The sequence below is a fragment of the Nothobranchius furzeri genome, chromosome 7 (assembly GCF_043380555.1).
Source record: "Nothobranchius furzeri strain GRZ-AD chromosome 7, NfurGRZ-RIMD1, whole genome shotgun sequence".
Taxonomy (NCBI): domain Eukaryota; kingdom Metazoa; phylum Chordata; class Actinopteri; order Cyprinodontiformes; family Nothobranchiidae; genus Nothobranchius; species Nothobranchius furzeri.
This window is the reverse complement of record NC_091747.1, coordinates 67,291,761-67,315,764: the sequence shown is the minus strand read 5'-3', so window position 1 is coordinate 67,315,764 and position 24,004 is coordinate 67,291,761. Positions and strand designations below refer to the sequence as shown.

The 24,004-nt window shown below is 45.4% G+C and overlaps 2 protein-coding genes across 5 annotated transcripts in view; both read left to right on the top strand.

Moving 5' to 3' along the window:
- The window catches only part of abcc10 (ATP-binding cassette, sub-family C (CFTR/MRP), member 10), a 40,072-nt gene extending 31,127 nt beyond the window's left edge, over positions 1–8,945 (top strand). For all 4 annotated transcript variants that reach the window (XM_070553597.1, XM_070553596.1, XM_070553599.1 and 1 more), the window contains 2 exons: positions 8,467–8,579; positions 8,653–8,945. In XM_070553597.1, coding sequence (XP_070409698.1) covers positions 8,467–8,579; positions 8,653–8,788 — 249 coding nt within the window. In that variant the 3' untranslated portion in view covers positions 8,789–8,945. The remainder of the gene's footprint in view (positions 1–8,466; positions 8,580–8,652) is intronic.
- A 2,470-nt stretch (positions 8,946–11,415) lies between these two features.
- LOC139070763 (neuroblast differentiation-associated protein AHNAK) lies at positions 11,416–23,581 on the top strand. The gene is made up of 5 exons (XM_070553595.1): positions 11,416–11,546; positions 13,148–13,177; positions 13,263–13,380; positions 16,963–17,132; positions 17,278–23,581. Exons 2-5 carry the CDS (start codon positions 13,175–13,177, stop codon positions 23,443–23,445), a joined length of 6,459 nt encoding a protein of 2,152 aa, XP_070409696.1. The 5' UTR covers positions 11,416–11,546; positions 13,148–13,174; the 3' UTR covers positions 23,446–23,581.
- Positions 23,582–24,004: the final 423 nt, after the last annotated feature.

Below are 24,004 nucleotides of genomic sequence, written 5' to 3'. Positions count from 1 at the left end.
TAGAGAGAGAGAGAGAGAGAGAGAGAGAGAGAGAGAGAGAGAGAGAGAGAGAGAGAGAGAGAGAGAGAGAGAGAGAGAGAGAGAGAGAGAGAGAGAGAGAGAGAGAGAGAGAGAGAGAGAGAGGCGCTCAGTCAGACCGAGTGCTGTGATGTCGGGAGGACCGGTCTTGGGGAGGGGGCGGGGTGAGTGACGGCGGCTGCAGTGTGATCGTCTGTCTCTTTTATTTCGGGACACGGAGAAGTTAAAAGGAGAGAGAAATAGAAGTTCTTGTTCCACTTTATTCTTTTGTTTCATGATGATAAACTGATGTTAAATTCAGCTGAAAGAGAAACTGGGAGGAAGCTTTGGTTCATTTTAGGTTACAGGAGACTTGTCTCCTATCTGCTCCTCCAGAGACAGCATGGACATGAGGGTCACACAGGACAGGTTAGTGGAAAGGTTTGTAGTTAGCTGGTTAGTGACGGAGATCCATCAGCTGGGTAATTTAATCCTAATCCAGCCCACAGCCTTCTGCCAGTGTTCTTATCAGCAAGAATAAAACACACATCTTAAATATTATTGGAAGTGTATTTTATTATTTTCTGCATCAAACAGAACTTGATTCATTCTCCAACATTTCAGAAATGAACCACTGGGTTCAAATAAAATAAACTAAGTCAAACATTTCATTTGGTGTTATTTCTGACATCCTTCCACTGTGGCATAAACATCTGACTCTAGAGCTGCTCAGAACCTGTAGCAGTGTGTGAATGTGCTGCTGTAGAGCAGCACATTCACACACTGCTACAGGTTCTGGAACTAGCACCGCTTGTAAAAGTTCTGTTAACAGTTGAGCGTGAGTCACTGGTGTGCCTGTTGATGTCACCATACCTCTATTCTTCCAGTGCTGAGCAAACACGTGCACTGTGGTGAATGCATACTGGCTGTCTGTGTGAATGGTCACCCTTTTGTGCTTCATTAGCTTACGTGCTTCAGGTAAAGCTACAATTCCAGCTGCGTGTGCTGAAAAGGTGTTCGGTAGTTTTCCTGCTTTAAGGACCAGTTTGTGTTTTTCCACATGGATCTTTTCTGGATCTACAAACAGAATTTCTCCTTCTTTTAATGGTTGATCTTTCCAGTCAGCTCTAGGTTTCGCCAGCTGTTCAGTTTCTTGTTGGCAGTCATGTGACAGACCATCATCTGATGTAGGCATCAGTGTGGCTGGGTTTAGTGTCGTGCACCGCTCTATGGTTAAATGTGGTTGTGAGAGCAGTGTTGCCATGCAGGATAAATGACGTGCAGGTGAGAGAAACGCCATATTGGTCTGGAGCAGAAGTGCGGACACAGCGTGAGGCACTTTCAGAGTCAGTGGATGAAACAATACAATACCTGCACTACACTCAACCGCCATAGAGGACGCTGCTACTGCTCTTACACATGGAGGAAGAGCACACGCCACACTGTCTAGTTTGGATGAGTAATAGGCTACAGGCCTCAGTTTTGCTCCGTGCTGCTGTAATAACTCAGAAGCCATGAAGTGACCTTTGCAGTCCACCATTTGAATAAATGGTTTCTGATAATCCGGCAGGGCAAGGGCTGATGAAGAAACCGGTGCCTGCTTCAGATCGCAGAAAGCAGTTTCAGCTTCTGGGTGACATTTCAGCTTGTCAGTCATTTTAATGTTTTCTTCATACATCAGTTTCTGCAGAGGATCTGTTATTTCTGCATAGTCTGGGATCCAGTTTCTGCAATAGGTTGTCAGTCCTAAGACGGACATCATCTGAGGTCTGGGAGCTTGTAAGACTGCAGTTTGTCTCTCCTCGAGAACTGTTCTGCCTTCACCACTAAGCTCATGACCTAAATATGTTACTTTGGTTTTACACGGTTGCAGTTTGTTCTTGCTGACCTTGTGTCGCTCGGCTCTGCTCGTCAGGAGAGGCGAGAAGCACGTCATCTACGTGAAGTAGAATTTGGCTGCCGCATGGAGGATCAAATGTTGTCATGCTGGCTGACATCACCTGAGAGTAGATCGTTGGACTTTCTGAGTGTCCTTGTGGCAACCTTGAGTAGGTGTACCTTTGACCCATAAAGGTGAATGCAAACCAAAATTGGCTGTCTGGTGCCACCGGTACAGAGAAGAATGCGTTGCTGATGTCCACCACAGTGAAGTAGTGGGCGTCTACGGATCTGGGACGCATGAAGCTCGCTGTACAACAGCATTACTCACCGCTTGCAGGTCCTGTACCATTCTCCATCCTACAGATGGAGCGTTCTTTTTCACGGGAAAAGTAGGTGTGTTACACAGCGAGGCTGGACATGGAATTAAAACACCAGCAGATCTTTTATTACTGGTTTTTTTCCTTCCTGAGCGTCTGGTTTAAGAGGATACTGACGCACACAGGGACGATAATCAGATTTAGGTTTTTATCTACTGGGACTGCTGATTTAATGAATCCCACGTCTGATGGGCCTGTTGACCACAGTTCTTCAGGAACGTCTGTTAGCAGGTCTTCCTCCTCCTGTGTCAGCGTCAGATGTCACTCTATGATCTCATCATTCTGTAGGTGTGTGCCAGCTTTCGTTGTGACTGTCCAGTACAATGTTTTTCTGATCAGACCTGCTGACGCGCTGGTATGTAACCCTGGAGCTTTCTTAATCCAGTCTTGTGCATTCTCACCCTGAGAGATTCTCCATCCGGAGTTCTTCCACTCGTCACGTGAGCTCTTATAGAGACACACGGGGGGGGGGGGGGGGGGTGTAGCCCTTTGTACAGGACCTGAGTGTCCTTGGGCAGTTTAGTTGCTGCTGCTGCAAAGGAGTCAGAGTCTGTGTACGGATAAGTTATTGTTAACCTGCAGGGGGCTGGAGCAGTTTTTTATACTTTAAGTCTGGCCCTCGGGCATGTCGATACCACATTGTGGCATGAAGCTCATCAGATTTCATACAATCTTGAGGGTTAGACAGGAATGTTGCTCCTTCAGCCAGAAGCACCTGTCCTGTTTCCAGTGGGGGTGTGTCTGGCAGATCCAATGAGTAACGATGGTATGGGCTGTTTTCACCTCTGAGAACAAAGAGGTCTTGTTTTCCATCTGCCTGTCTTCTAATTTCCACATCTCCTGTGGAGGATGGGATCAAGGCCAGCGCAGGCAAGCAAAGACCGTCTCTGCCCAGAAGATTTACTGGGCAGTTTGGGATCATTAACAAGGACATTTGGCAGCTTTTTCCCAGAGGATCGCATACAGTCACTTGATTGGTCACTGATACTTTGTTAATTCGTCCACCTGCGTTCCTGACCAGAGTTTCATCGCCACTAAGGGTACAATGTGGTATCTGCTCCCTACAGGTCGTCCGGCAAGCCCCAGAATCACACAGAAACGTCATTTCCTTTCCATTTATTAGCAGTTGAATTTCAGGTTTTCTGTCTCCTAGCAGAAACCGTTCCTGTAAATTTAGCATCACTTCCTCATCTGTTGATTTTTCTGCTTCTAATTTGTTGTTCTGCGCCGCTGGACCGTCTAGTCATGCAGAATAAGACGTGTGGTTAGACTGTTGGGTCCTTTTAGGGCAATTTCGAGCCAAATGACCCTCAGTTCCAGCAGCCAGAAGTGTATTGGTATTGCAACTGGTGGCCCCCCGCCACTGCCCCCTCACCCTAGAAATTTGCCTCCGCCCCTGCCTCTGTGCTTATTTTGGAATTTCTCTTGGTAAAACATTTCTGTCTCTGAGAGGAATGTGTCAGATGTCTTTTTGGATTTCTGTTCATCTTTTATCACTTTTTCTGCGTGCAGGGCGTGGCTGATATAATCTTCCAGCGTGCCCTGTGGCATTCCAATAAAGTGGCGATTCACCCACTGATGTACAGAGCTGTTGGAACCTCCATGCAGGGCATTTTTTAATTGTTGGCGGTACACTCTACGTTCATCGCCATCATCGTGCAAGCCAGAATGAAGTTAAAACGTTGCACCCATGCGCACGCGGTACTCGTCAAAAGATTCTCCCTCTTTTTGTCTGACTCTGCCTATTTCAGTGTAGTTTGCTGTCTGCTGCAAGCGTCCACGCACGTGTTCTAAAGCTGTCACGTCTGCATTTAAGTCATGAGAGTCGCGTTCCAGCGGTTGTCCGTCCCTCATTGGATCCCAGGCTCCTCTGACGTGGTGTCAGTCTGTTCCTAATCATTTCATCCACACCTGCTGTATTTCCTGACCATTTAAGTGGTAGGACTGACGAAGGCTTTGCATATCTAATGTGCATTGATCTACGTCAGATTTTGGAGACGTCACGCCTTCTACAGCCTTTTTAACGTCCTCCATGGTCCAGGTGCGGAAGACCAACATTGTTGCAGGGTTATTGTCTCCGCCGGCATTAGGATTTGCGACTTCAATCATGGGGTAGCTTTCATACAGCTCGGATGGAGTTGAAAGCGGAGCGCTCTCGACTGGGGGGAGCAGACCTCCCAATTAGGTTGGCCATTTTTGTTTGACGGAGTTATCTGATCTTAGTGTACGCTGAGGTGTGCATTGGCTGTAAGCTGGAGGAGGAGGAGTCTGTGGATCCAGCACAGATTCTGCAGAACTCAGGTCTGGGTAAGGTCTGGGTCCATCTGCAGCTCTTGCATGAGTCATTAATTCATTAACAGATCAGACTTCCCAAGTCATCATGTGATTTTTGATCCACTCTGTAATTTGTGGCTGAAAGCCCGTTAACAGGCCGTTTTTTAATAGCTGCTCATACGCACCGCTAACATCGGGCTCCTGTCCCGGTGTTTGCGGAGCGGGTGCTGGAATCCCACCATGAATTTTGAACTCCTCCTCATAGCGTGTTCTAAAGTCATCTACGGTTCCACCTGGTCTTTGTTTTATCCCAGCCAAATGGCTGTAGTTCGCACGTTTTTTAAATTTTAGTCCCACCGCAGCGCTTTCTGTGTCAAGTGGAGTGTCTAGGTCAAGTCCTCGTCACGTGTCTGTCTGCGAGGAGCTGGTCCTGTCTCATCATCCTCCTTTCTGTGAAACATTCTCCTTTTGCTCTTTTTTCCTTTGTTCTTCCTGTATTTCTCTCGTTTGTCCATCTTCTCTACTTTTACTCACTTTTTCCCACCACTCTAAATCTGAACAGCCTTGCTTTTCCATTTCACGTTTATTGTGTTTGCACTTTTCTGCAATTGGTTCTTTTAATTTTAAACATTTGTTTGAGCCGAGTCTGCCTTCAAAACCATATTTTGTGACCCACTTCTCCAAATGCTGTAATTTGGTTGGATCTTTAAGTTTAACTAACTTCCAATCTTGGCATTTCCGATTCTCGAATTTACCAGAACCTTTCCCCATTTTTTTGTTGCTTATTCTCAATTTTCTTGCTATTTTTACTGTTATTTATTTAGTTTCTTTTCGACCTACTTTATTTTAATTCGCCTTTTTAGCCTGACATGTAACCTGCGTAGTCGAGACTTATGATAATTACTGAAATTACAATTACCATACAAATTCCTACTATCAAAGTTTTGGTGTTTTGTTCAGAAATCATTTTAAATCTTTATACCAGTGTGGAGTTAACCCATAGGGGGTTCTAAACACTGGTTTTCAGTGAGATTGAGCCAAGTTCCGTTGTGGTAGTTCTCGCTTCTACCGTATTTCGGGTAGGGATGCACCGATGCCAATACCAGTATCGGTATCGGTAAAAGTTAACCGATACCGATGCAGTTGCTTGAAAATGGCTTCACTGTAACTTGTCATTTCTGTTCACCTAATATTTTAGTTTTGTGATGATTTCCATTCATATATTTTACTTTTTGTCTACCTCACAGTCTTTTCCTGTGCAGAGAAGAAAATAAAATCTGTATTCCAAATCATTGCCTTTTTTTGTATGGTAGAAGTATCGGTACTGGTAATCGGTATCGACGAGTACTCAGACCCAAGTATCGGTATCGTATCGGTTTGGAAAAAAGTGGTATCGTTGCATCCCTAATTTCAGGTGGAGAACTCTTACCTGTGCATGCATATTCTCACTGTGTTTATATGATACTGTATTACCTAGTGGTAATTCAATATCCAGTCACACAGTTTGAAGGCCTCTTAACACAGATCCGTCCCCTAACTTTAGGACTATCTAATTGCCTGCGTAGGGTCTAGAATCCCACAGGGCTTTCTCACTCAGTCACACTTTTTAAAGCGAGACAAACTTACGGGCTTGCCGGACTCCGCCGTCCACCTTCTGTGTCCCTCTCCTTCGGAGTTCTTTCAATTTGCGGATTCCAGAGGACGGGGCAACGCCCAGTCCCAAAAAGGGTCTCAAGGACGCACCTAATGGTCCTGCTGTGCACAGTCCTTCCTGGACGTCACCTGGTCGCCTGGAATCATTGAATATGTTGGAATCCGGCTCTCGAAGGACCAAAATAATGTCAGGTTTCAGCACCTAAGACACCATATAACAAGGAAAGAGACACAAAAGTCAGAATTCTGTTCTAAGCTCGAGGAGAATGGAATAAGGCCACACCCACTCAGTCTCCACTGAGCTGACAGTTCCTCCAAACCATTCTGGCCTTTGGGATCCGAGCACCTCTATTTATTACAAGCTGGGAGCTTCCCTGGTTACATGCCTGAAGAGCTGATCTAAAGGGAGGGGGAAACACAGCTCTCAGTCCTAATTGTTACAAGTTTAAAACAAAGAACTTTCAGTGTCTAATCACACGATGAGTAGCAAACCGTTGCACGAGTCAGCAGATCTCCACAGGTCATCCTTAGGTCACATTAGGTCAGATTTTAACACCCTTAAAGTCTCATGAGGCGACTTTACAATACAGCAACTGTTTAAGCATCAAATGGTAAAATCATTGAGCATAACGCATGATAAATGAAAACAATCTTTAATTATAATAAAAGCATAAAGCATGATAAATGAAAACATGAATAATAATTCTATCAGATTGTAAAGTTTGGTCACTTACTGAAGATCCTGGCTGGAACCCTTGGTGAGCGGGTGGATGTGAGGTCCACCAGAGTGGTGGAGGAGGTACGGAGGTCCTTGTCTGTGTCGCAGAGAGCCTTCGTTGAGACTTGTACTCTATCTGACCAATGGGATGATGACAGTGAGTACGTTTTTCCGTCTCTGGAGGTTAAAGCAGCTGGTGAGGGATGGCAGGAGGAGAGGGGACCACTGCTGAACCCGAACACTCCAGTGTTGGGCTCCTTCCCTTCTTGTGGGAAGAAACAGATCTATCACACATGTGTGAAGGTTATCAATAGGCGCTCCTTGTTAGGAGTCGATGTGGACTCAGGTGTTTGCTGCGGACCGTGTCCCTGGGGGCAGCTGGAGGAGTTATAAGTCTCCAGTGGAAAAAGGATGGCAGACCTCCAGTGGAGGGTCATACATGGAGCTTTAGCTACGAACAGACACAGAGCCCGCTTTGATCCAAGCACCGGGGAGGGATGTCCTTTCTGTAACCAAACAGAGACCCTAGGGCAGGGGTGCCCAATCCTGGTCCTGGAGGGCCGGTATCCAGCAGGTTTTAGCTTTAACCCTTCTTCAACACACCTGAATTCAACCAGCAGGTGATTAACAGGCCTCTGTAGAGCCGGATGAGCTGCTGCACAGGTGATTCAACCACTGAATAAAGTGTGTTGGAGCAGAGGAACCACATAACCTGCTGGATTCCGGCCCTCCAGGACCAGGATTGGGCTCCCCTGCCCTAGAGCATCTAGGGGTAGCATGTTCTAGGTTATCAGGGATGTTTAAGGTGTTAGAACGGTGGGTCAGTGCACTGGGGGAGGCTTTTACCCTACCCTTATTTGTTTTCGGGCCCAAGTACAGTGTCAGAAAAAAACGGACAATATTGTTTATTAACTTTTTATTTGCATGTGCGAAATTAGCTATCTGGAAAAACCGGATGCTGGGACAGAGCTGGACTGATGCTGAGTGGAGCCAGAAGGGTCTGGTGGAAACTCGCTTAAAGATCGAACTTACTGGGAACCTGGACTGGTTTAGAGCGGTGTGGGCGATCGGGCAGGTGCTCTGTCTGCTGGATGGACGGGGCTCCCTAAAGATCAACTTCTAAACTGGTTTACCAGTTTTCCTGGTTTTATTAGTGGAAAACCAGTTAAAGTCATTAACGCTGATTGTTGATTTGTAAGGAAAAATAAATCATTTAAAAGTCAAAATCTCTCTCTCTCTCTCTCTCTCTCTCGCTCTCTCTCAGCCATCAGATTGATTAGATCTATAGCGAGAGAGGACAAACTGACGTGGTTTGGACATGACCAGAGCAGACAATGGTATAGGTGCACAGGTAGAAGGATGCTGAGGTTGGAGCCACCAGGCAGGAGGCTGAGAGGAAGACCATCGAGGAGATTTATAAATGTGGTGAAAGAGGACATGAAGATAGCTGGTGTGAGGGTAGAAGACGGGATGAAATGGAGACAGATGATTGGTTGTGGAGACACCTGAAGGGACGCTTTATTAAACTAATAAATTCCTCCAGGTTGAAACTTTTCCATCTGGTAGGTGCTGTGTATTGATGAAGCTACAGCCAGTGTGGACCAGAAAACAGACCAACTCCTGCAGCGAACCATCAGAGAGCGGTTTCAGGATCACACTGTGCTCACTATAGCTCACAGGTAAGGAACTTGTCCTTCAGCCTAGGTCATAGTTTGGTCCCAGAAGAGCTTCTCACCTTTGTTGTTTTGTCAGGATCAACACCATCATGGATTGTGACCGTGTACTTGTGATGCATGCGGGGAAGGTGGTTGAATTTGACACACCCGCAGCTCTCAGCCAAACGAAGAACTCGATCTTCCATAACCTGGTTGGTGAACAAGGAAAGTAACGTCTCCAGAAGACTACAGGTGGAGCGTACCTTCTGGACTTCTGGATTCGACACAAGTCTAGTATTTTCTGGACTGCTTCCTGTACTTTTACTTACCTGAACAGAGAGCCCGGTTGAAAGAGCCCGTTCAGCCTAAATAAAGGTGTGTTTTGAACGATGTTGTGCTGCTGATCTTTACTCCTTTGATTTTCCTGTTGGGTGACATCAAGGCTAAAGATGTAATTGTGGAATGATGGAAGTGTTCCAATAAATCGCCCTTTTCACCCTCTTGTTCAAAATGGATCCCAGACTTGTTAACCAGAGCTGGGAGTCAAAAGCCATGTTTGGAGCGGGGGGGCTGAGCCAACCTGTACCGGTGCACAGAGGCTTCAGACAGGGTTGTCCCATCTCAGGACAACTGTACCTTTTAGCCATTGAACCACTGAGAAGCAGTCTAAGGCCTAGTCCACACGTAGCCGGATAAGTACGTTGTTAAGGACATGCCAGACCTGTAGGCGGCAGTACTTCCCCCGTTCTTAACCTCGTCCTTCGTCTGTGGTCTTCCGCAAGGAGCAGTAATTCCACTTGCAAAAACAAACAAGCAAAAAGCGCTTGGACGATTGATAAAGCGAGCGCAGCTCTGAGGGCATCCATGCTGTCGGCTAGTGTAAACACAGGTCGCACACGTGATGTCAGCATTTTTGTGTCGCGGAAAGTGACGTTGCGGACCTTAAAACTCCGGTTTTGTCCGTCCACACGCAGACACCCAAAACGGAGAAAACGCAGATCTTCACTTTGGCCGGAGTTTTTTAAAAGATCCGTTTTCGTGTGAAAAAACTCAGTTTTCGTGTGGATGACAGGCCAAAAACGTAGAAAAATATCTACGTTTTGCCAGATCCCCGGCTACGTGTGGACAGGGCCTGAAAGGTCTCAACCTGCCAACACCCACATCACCCCGCTTCTCCTCCAGCTTCACTGGCTGCCAGTCAACTTCAGGGTTCATTTCAAGATCCTGGTTCTGGTCTATAGGGCCTTACATGGACAAGCACCATCTTACATTGGTGATCTTCTTAGTCCCTACACCCCCAGCAGGTCCCTGAGGTCCAGTGACCAAAGACTACTGGTTGTGCAGCACCAGGCTAAAGGTCAAAGGTGACAGATCATCTGCTGCTGTGGCCCCCAGACTCTGGACCTCTCTCCCCCTGAGCCTGGGATCAGTGGACTCAGTGGTCTCCTTTAAACGCACCTGTTCTGGCTTTGGTTGGACCTTCACCACCTCCCTCTCCTTGTTCCTCCTTTCCCGGGATCCACTGATTTCCCTCTCTCCTGTTCATTTTCTCTCTTCCTTTCTTTACATTTGTTTTTTTATCACATTTTCTCATTTTAAACATTTTAATAATTTCTTTAAATCTTTTATATTTTTATAGGTTTTTAGTCTGTGAAGCGCCTCGTGATTTTATCCTGAGAGGTGCTTAAAAAAGATCCTTTTCCTTTCTAACCTTTTAAGTGGTCACCTAGCTGTGTTTGGTCCAAAGTACAATGCCAAGGAGAAACAGACATTGCTGCTGGTCAACTTTGTGTTTGCAAACGCAAAACTGGCTATCTGGAAGGCAAGAGCATGCTGCTGGGACAGAGCTGGAGCGATGTGGACGCTGGCCTGAGAATCAAACACCGGCAACCTGGACACTTTTAGAGCTCTGAGGGGATCGGACAGGCTCTGTCGGGTAGAGGAGGGGAGCATCACCTTTGAAGCTGTTGTGATGGTTTTCAGTGAGAAGGGAAGATCTCTGTGTTAAAGGTGATGGCTGATCTGTAGAAACAAGAAATGACTTGAAAAGTCTCTCTCCCTTTCTGAGTTAACTTTAACTAGTGATAACTCTTCTGAGCCGAGTGCTAACGGATCACTCATTAACCACTGAATCACATTCAGCTCCATCCTTTCTCAGCTCAGGATGAACTCTGATGGTGGGAAAAACATGTTCTTCAATCATCTGTTAACTTTAACTAGTCTGGTGTTGGTGATGGAGTTAACTCGATCTGCTGACTGGAAACTACTTTGACTGGTTTCAGTGTTTAATGAACCAACTTTCTCACGGTTGGTGACGTCTTTTTAAACGTGTGGTTTGTTTTGTAGACGTGCATCTTTTGTTGTTGAGCAGGTATTCCTTCTGTTTTATCTCACGCACCTGTTGCAGAAGATGTGTCCCATGATTTAGTCGTCCCATCCGATCTGATCCTGAGGTGTTCCCTGCCCAGGTAGGATGAAGTATCGTTTGTGTAAACGGGAGTAAACGCCCCTCTGGTGCGAGCAGAAGTGAGTCACGCAGCCAACGCCTGGCCCGCCACTCCCTCGGCTCCGTTCCACTTTTATCTCACTTTGACGCTCTTATCGTATTGTGTGTGTGTGTGTGTGTGTGTGTGTGTGTGTGTGTGTGTGTGTGTGTGTGTGTTGTTGTGTTGTCCTTGTTCCCAACAGTTTGCAGTGTGTGTGCGCGCCCGTGTGCATGTGTGTACTATGTACTTGTAATAAATCAGCTGGTGCTGTTTGATTGTTTTGTTTGTCTACAGGTGTGCTGTAGTCAAGGTGTGTGTGTGTGTGTGAGGTGTGTGTTTTGATGGTTTGTGGTAGAACCCGTTTCTCTACTCCAGGTGGAGTGTTGATCCACCTCTCGGCCCTCCTGTCCTCAGTGACAGCCTTCAAAGCTGTCGGCACACGACTCTGCAGACAAACTTCCGTACCACAGAAGCCAGATGTTGACCATGACGGAGGAACTCTGAGGTCAGTTTGGTCTCTTGTGTACTTCTCGGTGTTGTGCTTCATCTTTTGTGCTGATATGTGTGGTTTGGGCGGCAGAAGGCAGACAGTTTCCGTCCAATCAGCAGCTCTGAACTGTGAAAGATGCCCCGTGTGTCCGGGAATCGCATTCAGGTGGGATGCAAGGTCGGGAAGTTCTCCGAGGTCAGCCCAAACCAGCAGATGCACACTTGGTGCCTCACCAAGGCACGGTGTGTGCCCATTAAAGTTCAGCAGAACACGGACGAGTGGAGAACAAAAGAAACGGACTGAAATGTAAAACCTACAGCTGTCACCTGTAAGTGTTTTAGGGAAAGGGCTGGCGGGGAGCTGGACGCGTGCACCTCGGCCTATTTTCTGGTTGTTGATCAGAAATAGTTGAGAGTTGATTTAGTGTTGGGTTTTAGGGAGGAAAGGTCCACCTCATGCTTTCATTAGGAAATGTGAATCTGTGATGCTAGACTCTGCCGTTGCAGCAGCAGCGTCAATCCGTCCAACAGCTCAAAGTATCAACGCTCAGCCGCGGTCAGGAGACATCCTCCAATAATCATATTCTAGAAAATACAGGAAATGTCATCAGCAAGAGAGCAGGTCGAGCTGGAGGAAAACCTCAGATATACCGTCTAATTCTGCTCGTGGTTCATTTGATGTGTTACACAGAGGACCACATCTGCTGCCAGGATCCTGTAAGGACAGCTGTGTGCGTGCGTGCGTGTGCGTGTGCGTGTGTGTGTGTGTGTGTGTGTGTGTGTGTGCGTGTGTGTTTTTATGGCTGTAAGTGGAAATTCTCAAGAGAAAAAACCAAAACAAACCAGTTGTTAAACCACAACCCTGGACAGGCCGGTTTCTGGTTTCTGACAACAACGGGCCCTCAGCCCTGGGGCCATACCTCACATACCTGAGTCCTGGGTGTCACCTGTCTGAGAACAGAGGACAGGTACAAAACAGAGGCTCCCTGTTTTACAAGCACAGAGAGACGAGGAGCGTTTAAATGGATTCAAACCCACCCAAGGGAGAATAAAACAGTTGTGTTGGTTTGTTCTGTGAGAACATGTCCTTCTGCCCCAGACCCAACAGGCCCCTCCCACCTGTGTTGTTATATGATGGTTAGAAGTAACACTTTACTGGTTATTCAGCGGGAACTGGTTAGTTTTAAATGATGAACTCACATTAGCTCTGTGTCCTAGTCATTTATTTGTTGGGGCGACGGTGGCACAGGAGTTAAGAGCTCGCCCCGTAAACGGAAGGTTGCAGGTTCGAGCCCTGTTCAGTCTGTCGCTGTCGTTGTGTCCTTGGGCAAGACACTTAACCCACCTTGCCTGCTGGTGGTGGTCAGAGGGACCGGTGGCGCCTGTGCTCGGCAGCCTCGCCTCTGTCAGTGCGCCCCAGGGCAGCTGTGGCTACATGGTAGCTCATCACCACCAGTGTGTGAATGTGTGTGTGAATGGGTGAATGACTGATTGTGTTGTAAAGCGCCTTGAGGGGTTCCAGGACTCTAGAAGGCGCTATATCAAATACAGGCCATTTAGCATTTTATCCTCGTCGTACCAGAAGTAATTTAACAGCGATTTCATTTCTTTTTGCAGGTTTAGACAAGAATCGCACCAAGAAACATGGTATGCAGCCAGCAGGTGTTTGTAGTTTTCAGTCACAACAATTCTCACCCTCACACTGAATGTTTGTTCTAACCCACCCCTGCAGCCGACACACCGTAGAGGAAGGAGCCTCTCGGAGGCGTTGACCCTGGAGGAGTCGGAGAAAGGTGCGCTGGTCATCTCCAGCATCAACAACACCTCACACAACCAGGACTTGAAGGAAGGTATGACCTCTGACTGGTTGGTTTTTCCACACGTTGCCCGTTTAGTCACACACAACATATTTCATCCCACGTTGCTACATAAATACTCTAGGTTCCCAAACAGGAGCGGTGTAGGGCATCTTACTTTAGAAAGTATTTAGTTATAGTGTCTAATTACTTTTTCCATAAAGTAATTGAGTTACTTAGTCACCACATTGTAAAAGTAACTAGTTACACTGATGTTACTGAATGGCCATAAATGCACCTTCTTAGAGCTCTACAACCCCCCAAGGCGCTTCACAACACAATCAGCCATTCACACGCTGGTGGGGATGAGCTACGATGTAGCCACAGCTGCCCTGGGGCGCATCACTGGTCCCTCTGACCACCACCAGCAGACAAGGCAGGTTAAGCATCTTGCCCAAGGACACAACAGCAGCATTCTCTGGTCAGAGCCGGGATCGAACCTGCAACCTTCCGATTACTGGACAACCCGCTCTACCTCCTGAGCTGCTGCTGCCTCATTTATCTTCTATAACACTGATTCCCAACCATGAGTAAGAGTACCACTAGTGGTCCATGAGCGCATTGCAGGGTACGTGGAAAAATGAATGTTACTACCCAGATGGTGACGGCACTCTCTGTGCCCTGGTAATAACAAACACATCGGGCTGGGATGTGGTACGCTTAAATAATACTCAAATAAAGTAATGCACAGTAATATATGGGTGATATTTTCAGTTATCTACTTAGACCAACCATGACTGTGCATTAATGTTGCCATGCTGCTGCAGTGGCTCTGGAGAGGCAACAGCTCCGGAGATGCTGCTGCGGCAGCTCCGGAGAGGCTGCTGCTGCGGCTCGGAGAGGCTGCTGCGACAGCTCCAGAGATGCTGCTGCGGCTGCTCCAGAGATGCTGCTGCGCCTGCTCCGGAGAGGCTGCTGCGACAGCTCCAGAGATGCTGCTGCGGCTGCTCCGGAGAGGCTGCTGCGACAGCTCCGGAGAGGCTGCTGCGACAGCTCCAGAGATGCTGCTGCGGCTGCTCCGGAGAGGCTGCTGCGACAGCTCCAGAGATGCTGCTGCGGCTGCTCCGGAGAGGCTGCTGCGACAGCTCCGGAGATGCTGCTGCGACAGCTCCGGAGAGGCTGCTGCGACAGCTCCGGAGAGGCTGCTGCGACAGCTCCAGAGATGCTGCTGCGGCTGCTCCGGAGAGGCTGCTGCGACAGCTCCAGAGAGGCTGCTGCGGCTGCTCCGGAGAGGCTGCTGCGACGGCTCCGGAGAGGCTGCTGCGGCTGCTCTGGAGAGGCTGCTGCGACGGCTCCGGAGAGGCTGCTGCGGCTGCTCCGGAGAGGCTGCTGCGACGGCTCCGGAGAGGCTGCTGCGGCTGCTCCGGAGAGGCTGCTGCGACGGCTCCGGAGAGGCTGCTGCGGCTGCTCCGGAGAGGCTGCTGCGACAGTTCCGGAGAGGCTGCTGCGACGGCTCCGGAGAGGCTGCTGCGGCGGCTCCGGAGAGGCTGCTGCGACAGCTCCGGAGAGGCTGCTGCGGCTGCTCGGAGAGGCTGCTGCGACAGCTCCGGAGAGGCTGCTGCGGCTGCTCGGAGAGGCTGCTGCGGCTGCTCGGAGAGGCTGCTGCGGAGTGGGTTAAGAGTGCTTGGATACGATTCAGTTTCACAAGGATCAGAAATGATTGAGTCCAGTCAGAGCATTTACACCAGCTGTGGTACAGATCCAGATCCAGAGCTTCAGAAAGATTCCTCATGGAGTTTGGACCCTGCATGAGGATTGTTAAAGAGCTCATCTAAGCCAGACAGGAAGTGAGACGTGGTTCAGGGTGTTTCGTTTAGTAATCAGTTGTACTTTTGCGGGATCGTGTCTAAGGCAGCACCGCCATGCATCAGCCTACAACAAGGCACAGTCCTGACATTCTAACAAACACTGTTGTGTCCACGAGGATGTCTGTCTGTGGTGCTCTGAAAAACATCATGTCTAGAACAAAGATTTGAAAGTTACATCATATTACTATCACTGGCACAGAAAACATGAGCTGTCTACACAACGTGGAAGTTAAAAATTCACTTTTCTTTGATGTTTATTTGTAACGAATTACGACGACGACATGACTGTGTGGCAGTCGGAGGGACGTTCATCCTGAGAGCCCAGACACCAAAAACAAGGGCAGGACCTGGAAACTGGTTACTTTGGCTTAATTTATTTAATAAAGAAAGACATATTGATGCTGCATCAGTCCAGTCATCAAAGGCCACTATCCAGCTTATTTTAGCTGTTTCCCTGCTCCAGCACAAGCAGTTCAATGGTGGAATCGCCTGCTCAGCCTGGAAATCACCTGCTGATTAAAATCAGGTGTGTTGAAGCAGAGAAACAACTAAAATCATGCTGGACAGTGTCCCCCAAGGAGCGTGGTTTTAGAAACCTGTTCTACATCTGGTTTTCATGGTTCTAGTTGACCTGCCATCACAACCCCCCCACCCCCCACCCTCAACCCAGCTGATCCATGTCCAGTTGGTGTGGGCTGTGCTTCTTCAGCCATCGTTCATGGTTCCATTTCAGGACACAAACTCCATAAATGATGGCCGTGCGTGGCTGTTGCCTCCCAATACAAGCCAGTAGAACCTTTACTATAACTGTAATATTTATGGCAGTTTAATGGTGTTTTTACTGGCTTCCACTTCTCACTCACCTCTCTGTGATCAAACACTGGCATCATTTGTGAGACCCAGGCTATATGGCAAGCCAGAGGCAATGGCGCCCCTAAGGGGTGGCCATGGCTGGCCCCCCAGCAAAACCCAGTGTTAATAAATATTAATGTTCACTCAAACCATAATTTGATCTTATTTATTCAAGACATAATTGTAAAACAAAATAAAAATAATACAATTAATGAGTAAAGAAAAAATCTGAATAAAAAAAATACATATGTTTCTGCTGCTCACCATTAAAAAAAGTTTTTATCTCCATAGTTTTTTGTGAACACAGCAGCAGGTCAGTTAAGGTAAAAAACATCATTTTAAAATAAAATTGGAATAACATTTTAAATAACTGAAATGTATTTTTCTTAAATGTTTGTGTTTGTAAAATTTAAGTGAAATGTATTGGACACATAATGTTTTTTTTAATAAACGAATAAAGGAGTAATGCAGTACATCACCGCAGGCTAAACTCTCCCAGACTTACCACATGGACCCATTTGGTGTGCCACTCCAAAAATTTATTTGGCCCAATCTGGCCACCCCATCAAAATTTTCTGGAGGCACCCCTGGCCATAGGAACATATATTGGCAGTTGCTGCTTAACGTACATAACTAAAGACCAGTTGTCATTAATAGAGGTAGAGATGCTTCATCCGAATATATTGGTATTCATGCACTGCATCTCTGTGCTATGATGTACTTGAGCCTGTTTCCATGACGTTTCACTCGCCTGCTGAGTCATCTACAACAAAAGGCTCAAGAGGTTAAACCTGGAAGTGTTGCGTATGCTTGACCTAAAACTACCTGACAAAATGTAACACCATCATTTGCACACAAGCACATGTAAATGTACAAAGAACAAACGTTTTTCAATGTGAGTACTTTTTGCTTTCAGGGGACGAAGTTTTGGGAGCAACAATAAATTTTGATCAACTGTCAAAGGAAGAGGTGTTAAAGGTACTCAAACTGATGGAGCCATTCGATGACAAAATCCAAGTTCTCACTCGAAAAAGTCTGAACAGAAGCCTTGATGATTTGAACCAGTTTTCCAGGACTCCTGAGGCAGTAAGTGGATTAATTGAACAATTGATGGATTTGTGAATAAATACTTTTTCACTTAATATATGCATCAGGAGCTCATACGGACATTTACTGTGTTGATGTTATTGATACTATTTTGCTCTGAACTAGTTATGGATTCATTTTCTAGATGCTGAAGGACTCCTATGATAAACTCTACAACGCCAAAATAAGGAGGTTTGTGAAAGATGACTTGTCTGGTGCAGAGCATGGCCAAGTAAACATGGAGAATACTGATGAGGCAACAGTACCCTCTTCATTGAAAGTCACTCAAAAACATGACACAGGATTACCTCGCTTTGGAGTGGATTTTGGAATTTTCAAATCTAGAACTTTGAGCGCAGACACTAATGTGGATTCGTACCCTGATGGTAAAGGATTAACAGATGGCAACAATATGAATCTCCCTCCTCTGGGTTTGAACGGGAGCAGTCAAGTTAATGCTCAGGCCCCAAAACCAAATCTCGATGTTAGAAATCGTGAAAGAATTCCAGATATGGGCTTGGACTTGAAAGACCCAGATGTAATCACCTCAAAAACTGGAATAGGCCTCAGTAAAGAAACGTTCACTGGTTCGTCCTTTAATGCTACTGCTCCCAAAGTAGACATTGAAGGAATAAGCCAAGATTTCAAAATGCCGAAATTCAAACTGCCAGACCTTGCACTCTCAGGTCCTTCAACCGAAAGCCCCAACTCTGAGGTTAAAACTCCAGATGTTGAAAACACAGGAGTTCCATCCGGTAAACTCAATCTTAAGTTTTCCAAGAGACTAAAAGCCCCTGTTCTAAACCTGGATGATCCTTCCAGTTTTGTGGACCCATGTGACTCTAGTCTATCTGAGAAACTGCCTCAATTACACCTTGAAAACCGAGGTGTTGATGTCAGTGGAAGAGACACTGGCATCCCTTCATTTGACATTAAAGTGCCTAAATCAAAGACTGGACTTAAATCTTCAGATTTTGATGTGAATGTTCCATCCGGTTCCTTTACATTGCCCAAATCTGGATTTCATGATAAAATAGCAGAAGATACTAAGATTGAAGTCCCAGGGTTAAAGGGGGAAGTACCTCTACCAGATGCTAATGTAAAAGTACCATCAACTGACATGAATATTTCAAGCTCATCTAAAAACCTCAAAATGTCCCCAGATTTGAGTCTGAAAGCTCCAAAAGTTAAAGGTGGAATGAAAGCCCCAGATTTGGACTTTCCAGATGTCAACATTGGCTCACCAAAAGGAAAGTTGAAGTTTCCCAAAATGAAAATGCCAAAATTTGGCCTCCCAAGTATGAAGGGACCTAAAATTGATGGCAACTTAGATGCTCCAGAATTTGATGTAAATGCACCCAACGCCAACTTCAAGGGTCCTAAAGCTGATCTAGATCTAAGTATGTCAGGTCCATCTGGGAAGATTAAAAAACCAAAGTTCAACTCACCCGAGCTTGGTCTGTCTGGTCCAAAGTTAGATGGTCCTAACTTTGACCTGAACTCACCTGATCTAAATGTATCAGGTCCAAATCTCAGTGGTGGAATAAATGCACCTGACCTAAATATGCCCAAGATAGACCTTAAGTCCCCCAAACTAGACCTTGGTACACCAAATGTCAATTTGAACATGCCATCTGGCAAGCTGACCATGCCAGAACTTCAAGGGCCCGACTGGGATGTCAATGCTCCCTCCGGAAAACTGAAAATGCCTAAATTAAATCTTTCAGGAACGTCGCCAAAAGGACCAGATATGGACCTTAATGCGGATCTTAAATCTCCAGATTGGAGTCTGAAAGCACCAAAAGTTAAAGGTGGAACGAATGCCCCAGATTTGGACTTTCCAGATGTCGACATTGGCTCACCAAAAGGAAAGTTGAAGTTTCCCAAAATGAAAATGCCAAAATTTGGCCTCCCAAGTATGAAGGGACCTAAAATTGATGGCAACTTAGATGCTCCAGAATTTGATGTAAATGCACCCAACGCCAACTTCAAGGGTCCTAAAGCTGATCTAGATTTAAATATGTCGGGTCCATCTGGGAAGATTAAAAAACCAGAGTTCAACTCACCTGACCTTGGTCTGTCTGGTCCAAAGTTAGATGGTCCTAACTTTGACCTGAACTCACCTGATCTAAATGTATCAGGTCCAAATCTCAGTGGTGGAATAAATGCACCTGACCTAAATATGCCCAAGATAGACCTTAAGTCCCCCAAACTAGACCTTGGTACACCAGATGTCAATTTGAACATGCCATCTGGCAAGCTGAACATGCCAGAACTTCAAGGGCCCGACTGGGATGTCAATGCTCCCTCCGGAAAACTGAAAATGCCTAAATTAAATCTTTCAGGAACGTCGCCAAAAGGACCAGATATGGACCTTAATGCGGATCTTAAATCCCCAGATTGGAGTCTGAAAGCACCAAAAGTTAAAGGTGGAACGAATGCCCCAGATTTGGACTTTCCAGATGTCGACATTGGCTCACCAAAAGGAAAGTTGAAGTTTCCCAAAATGAAAATGCCAAAATTTGGCCTCCCAAGTATGAAGGGACCTAAAATTGATGGCAACTTAGATACTCCAGAATTTGATGTAAATACACCCAACGCCAACTTCAAGGGTCCTAAAGCTGATCTAGATCTAAGTATGTTAGGTCCATCTGGGAAGATTAAAAAACCAAAGTTCAACTCACCTGATCTTGATCTATCTGGTCCAAAGTTAGATGGTCCTAACTTTGACCTGAACTCACCTGATCTAAATGTATCAGGTCCAAATCTCAGTGGTGGAATAAATGCACCTCACCTAAATATGCCCAAGATAGACCTTAAGTCCCCCAAACTAGACCTTGGTACACCAGATGTCAATTTGAACATGCCATCTGGCAAGCTGAACATGCCAGAACTTCAAGGGCCCGACTGGGATGTCAATGCTCCCTCCGGAAAACTGAAAATGCCTAAATTAAATCTTTCAGGAACGTCGCCAAAAGGACCAGATATGGACCTTAATGCGGATCTTAAATCTCCAGATTGGAGTCTGAAAGCACCAAAAGTTAAAGGTGGAACGAATTCCCCAGATTTGGACTTTCCAGATGTCGACATTGGCTCACCAAAAGGAAAGTTGAAGTTTCCCAAAATGAAAATGCCAAAATTTGGCCTCCCAAGTATGAAGGGACCTAAAATTGATGGCAACTTAGATGCTCCAGAATTTGATGTAAATGCACCCAACGCCAACTTCAAGGGTCCTAAAGCTGATCTAGATTTAAATATGTCAGGTCCATCTGGGAAGATTAAAAAACCAGAGTTCAACTCACCTGATCTTGGTCTGTCTGGTCCAAAGTTAGATGGTCCTAACTTTGACCTGAACTCACCTGATCTAAATGTATCAGGTCCAAATCTCAGTGGTGGAATAAATGTACCTGACCTAAATATGCCCAAGATAGACCTTAAGTCCCCCAAACTAGACCTTGGTACACCAGATGTCAATTTGAGCATGCCATCTGGCAAGCTGACCATGCCAGAACTTCAAGGGCCCGACTGGGATGTCAATGCTCCCTCCGGAAAACTGAAAATGCCTAAATTAAATCTTTCAGGAATGTCGCCAAAAGGACCAGATATGGACCTTAATGCGGATCTTAAATCCCCAGATTGGAGTCTGAAAGCACCAAAAGTTAAAGGTGGAATGAATGCCCCAGATTTGGACTTTCCAGATGTCAACATTGGATCACCAAAAGGAAAGTTGAAGTTTCCCAAAATGAAAATGCCAAAATTTGGCCTCCCAAGTATGAAGGGACCTAAAATTGATGGCAACTTAGATACTCCAGAATTTGATGTAAATGCACCCAACGCCAACTTCAAGGGTCCTAAAGCTGATCTAGATCTAAGTATGTCAGGTCCATCTGGGAAGATTAAAAAACCAAAGTTCAACTCACCTGACCTTGGTCTATCTGGTCCAAAGTTAGATGGTCCTAACTTTGACCTGAACTCACCTGATCTAAATGTATCAGGTCCAAATCTCAGTGGTGGAATAAATGTACCTGACCTAAATATGCCCAAGATAGACCTTAAGTCCCCCAAACTAGACCTTGGTACACCAAATGTCAATTTGAACATGCCATCTGGCAAGCTGAACATGCCAGAACTTCAAGGGCCCGACTGGGATGTCAATGCTCCCTCCGGAAAACTGAAAATGCCTAAATTAAATCTTTCAGGAATGTCGCCAAAAGGACCAGATATGGACCTTAATGCGGATCTTAAATCCCCAGATTGGAGTCTGAAAGCACCAAAAGTTAAAGGTGGAATGAATGCCCCAGATTTGGACTTTCCAGATGTCAACATTGGATCACCAAAAGGAAAGTTGAAGTTTCCCAAAATGAAAATGCCAAAATTTGGCCTCCCAAGTATGAAGGGACCTAAAATTGATGGCAACTTAGATGCTCCAGAATTTGATGTAAATGCACCCAACGCCAACTTCAAAGGTCCTAAAGCTGATCTAGATTTAAATATGTCAGGTCCATCTGGGAAGATTAAAAAACCAAAGTTCAACTCACCTGACCTTGGTCTATCTGGTCCAAAGTTAGATGGTCCTAACTTTGACCTGAACTCACCTGATCTAAATGTATCAGGTCCAAATCTCAGTGGTGGAATAAATGCACCTGACCTAAATATGCCCAAGATAGACCTTAAGTCCCCCAAACTAGACCTTGGTACACCAAATGTCAATTTGAGCATGCCATCTGGCAAGCTGACCATGCCAGAACTTCAAGGGCCGGACTGGGATGTCAATGCTCCCTCCGGAAAACTGAAAATGCCTAAATTAAATCTTTCAGGAACATCGCCGAAAGGACCAAATATGGACCTTAATGCGAATCTTAAATCTCCAGATTGGAGTCTGAAAGCACCAAAAGTTAAAGGTGGAATGAATGCCCCAGATTTGGACTTTCCAGATGTCAACATTGGCTCACCAAAAGGAAAGTTTAAAATGCCCCAAACAAATTTGCCAAACCTCAAAGGACCTGACATTGGTTTAAATCTTAATGCTCCAGACCATATCGATATGAAAAATATGCCCCTAAAAAATTCAAAAATGGGGTTTGAAGCGCCCGATGTGGATTTCGGCAGTTCTTCTGGGAAATTTAAAATGCCAAATTTGAAATTACCCAATTTAGGCTTTTCAGGTTCTAAGTTACATGGCTCAGAACTTGATCTCAGTTTATCAGATCTTCATGCTACTTCACCAAAAGGGCCAAACTTAAAAAAATCAGATCTTAAACAAGGTCATCTGAATTCTCCCAACCTGAGTTTACCTAACATGAACCTGAAATCTTCAAAAACTGGTTTTGAAGTTCCAGATTCTACATTTGACACCCCATCAGGCACATTTGAATTGCCTTCTATGAAAATACCTGACAAGGGATTTTCTGGTCCAAAGTTTGATGGCTCAAACCCAGATCTCAGTTTATTAAATCCTAATGACAGGTCACCAAAGGGGCGAAACCTGAAACTAGATTCAGACTTTAGAATGCCAAAAGTAACAGGCGTGCTCAATTCTCCCAAACTGGGTACACAGCATTTAAACATCAGATCTCCAAATTTGGATCTAAAAACTGCAGATACCAATATCCACATCCCAAATGTGCAAGTGAGCCAGTCCAAAGGATCAGATCCAATACTGAAGGGTCCTCATGTAAATCTGCCAGCTTTAGATTTACCTGATGCTGGGATCAGTATGCGACAGTCAGGTGTGAGAGAAGATCATAGATTATATATGGCAAGTATGAATGTAAAAAGGCCTGATCTAGACTTGGATCTAGATGTTAGTGATAGACTTCTCCACTCAAACAGAAAGCCATCCAAAACTAAAGTAAGGTCCAGCTACACAGCAGTAGATGGGGCTTTAGACAAGAATGCCATATTTGGACATTCAGACCTCAACATTGATGATTTCACAGGAAAGGATCATGTGCTCCAAGCCAGGGGTTCAAAACTGGACCTCCAGGCACCATATTTGTATGAAGATGGAAAATCTTCTTCAGGAGTCAATGTTGATCTGTTGGACTCCAGAAAGGTCAGTGGAATTCCAGTTGTTAATAAAAAAACAAACGCGGATTTCCATGATTCATCTAGAAATTCACAGATGAAAGCAGCTGAGCATTCAGACGGATACCTTGTCACTGTTTTCCCAACACAAGGACAGACCCAAAAAAATGCTAATCGCAAATACAACACAGTTGGAAGGCTCAACTTTCTTTCAGGAAATCTGGACCTTGATGTTCCAGATAAGAATGAGCTGAAAGGCTCAACATTTTTTTCAAACCTTGTGTAACCCTTAGAGTATGTTTCAGTGTTTCTATTTTGAATGTACAACTAATATTCATAAATATTTTTATTTATTGTTACTACTGTATTTTAGAAATTTGAAGGTTTACAAATTTTGTAAAAGAAGTTTGCTTAAATGTTTTGTTCATACTGTAAATAATTTCTGTTTAGTTTTGCATTGAGACAAATCTGTACAGCATTGTTGCGCCTGTGTTAGGTAAATAACAACCTTTTTTATATTTTAAAGCCTATTGTACTTAAATATTTTGGGACTATATGAATATAAGAATTATACAAACGAGCACTATGTGATTTTTTTGTCATTTTGTTCATAATGAGTTGAAGTCTTCTACTTAAAAGGGCATTCACTTGCTAATTCATTAAATCTGCTGCCCTATAGTATGAAATATTATCTTGAGTTGTTCTCTGGCAAAAAGCTCTGGAGCTCCTGTTTTGGGACGTCAGTCCGAGGTGTGGGGGCAGAAAACAGCATGATTTGGAATCATATTCATTAACATTTTTGATATTGACATGTTTTCTCTCACAGAATTCTGGCTGCATCAAAC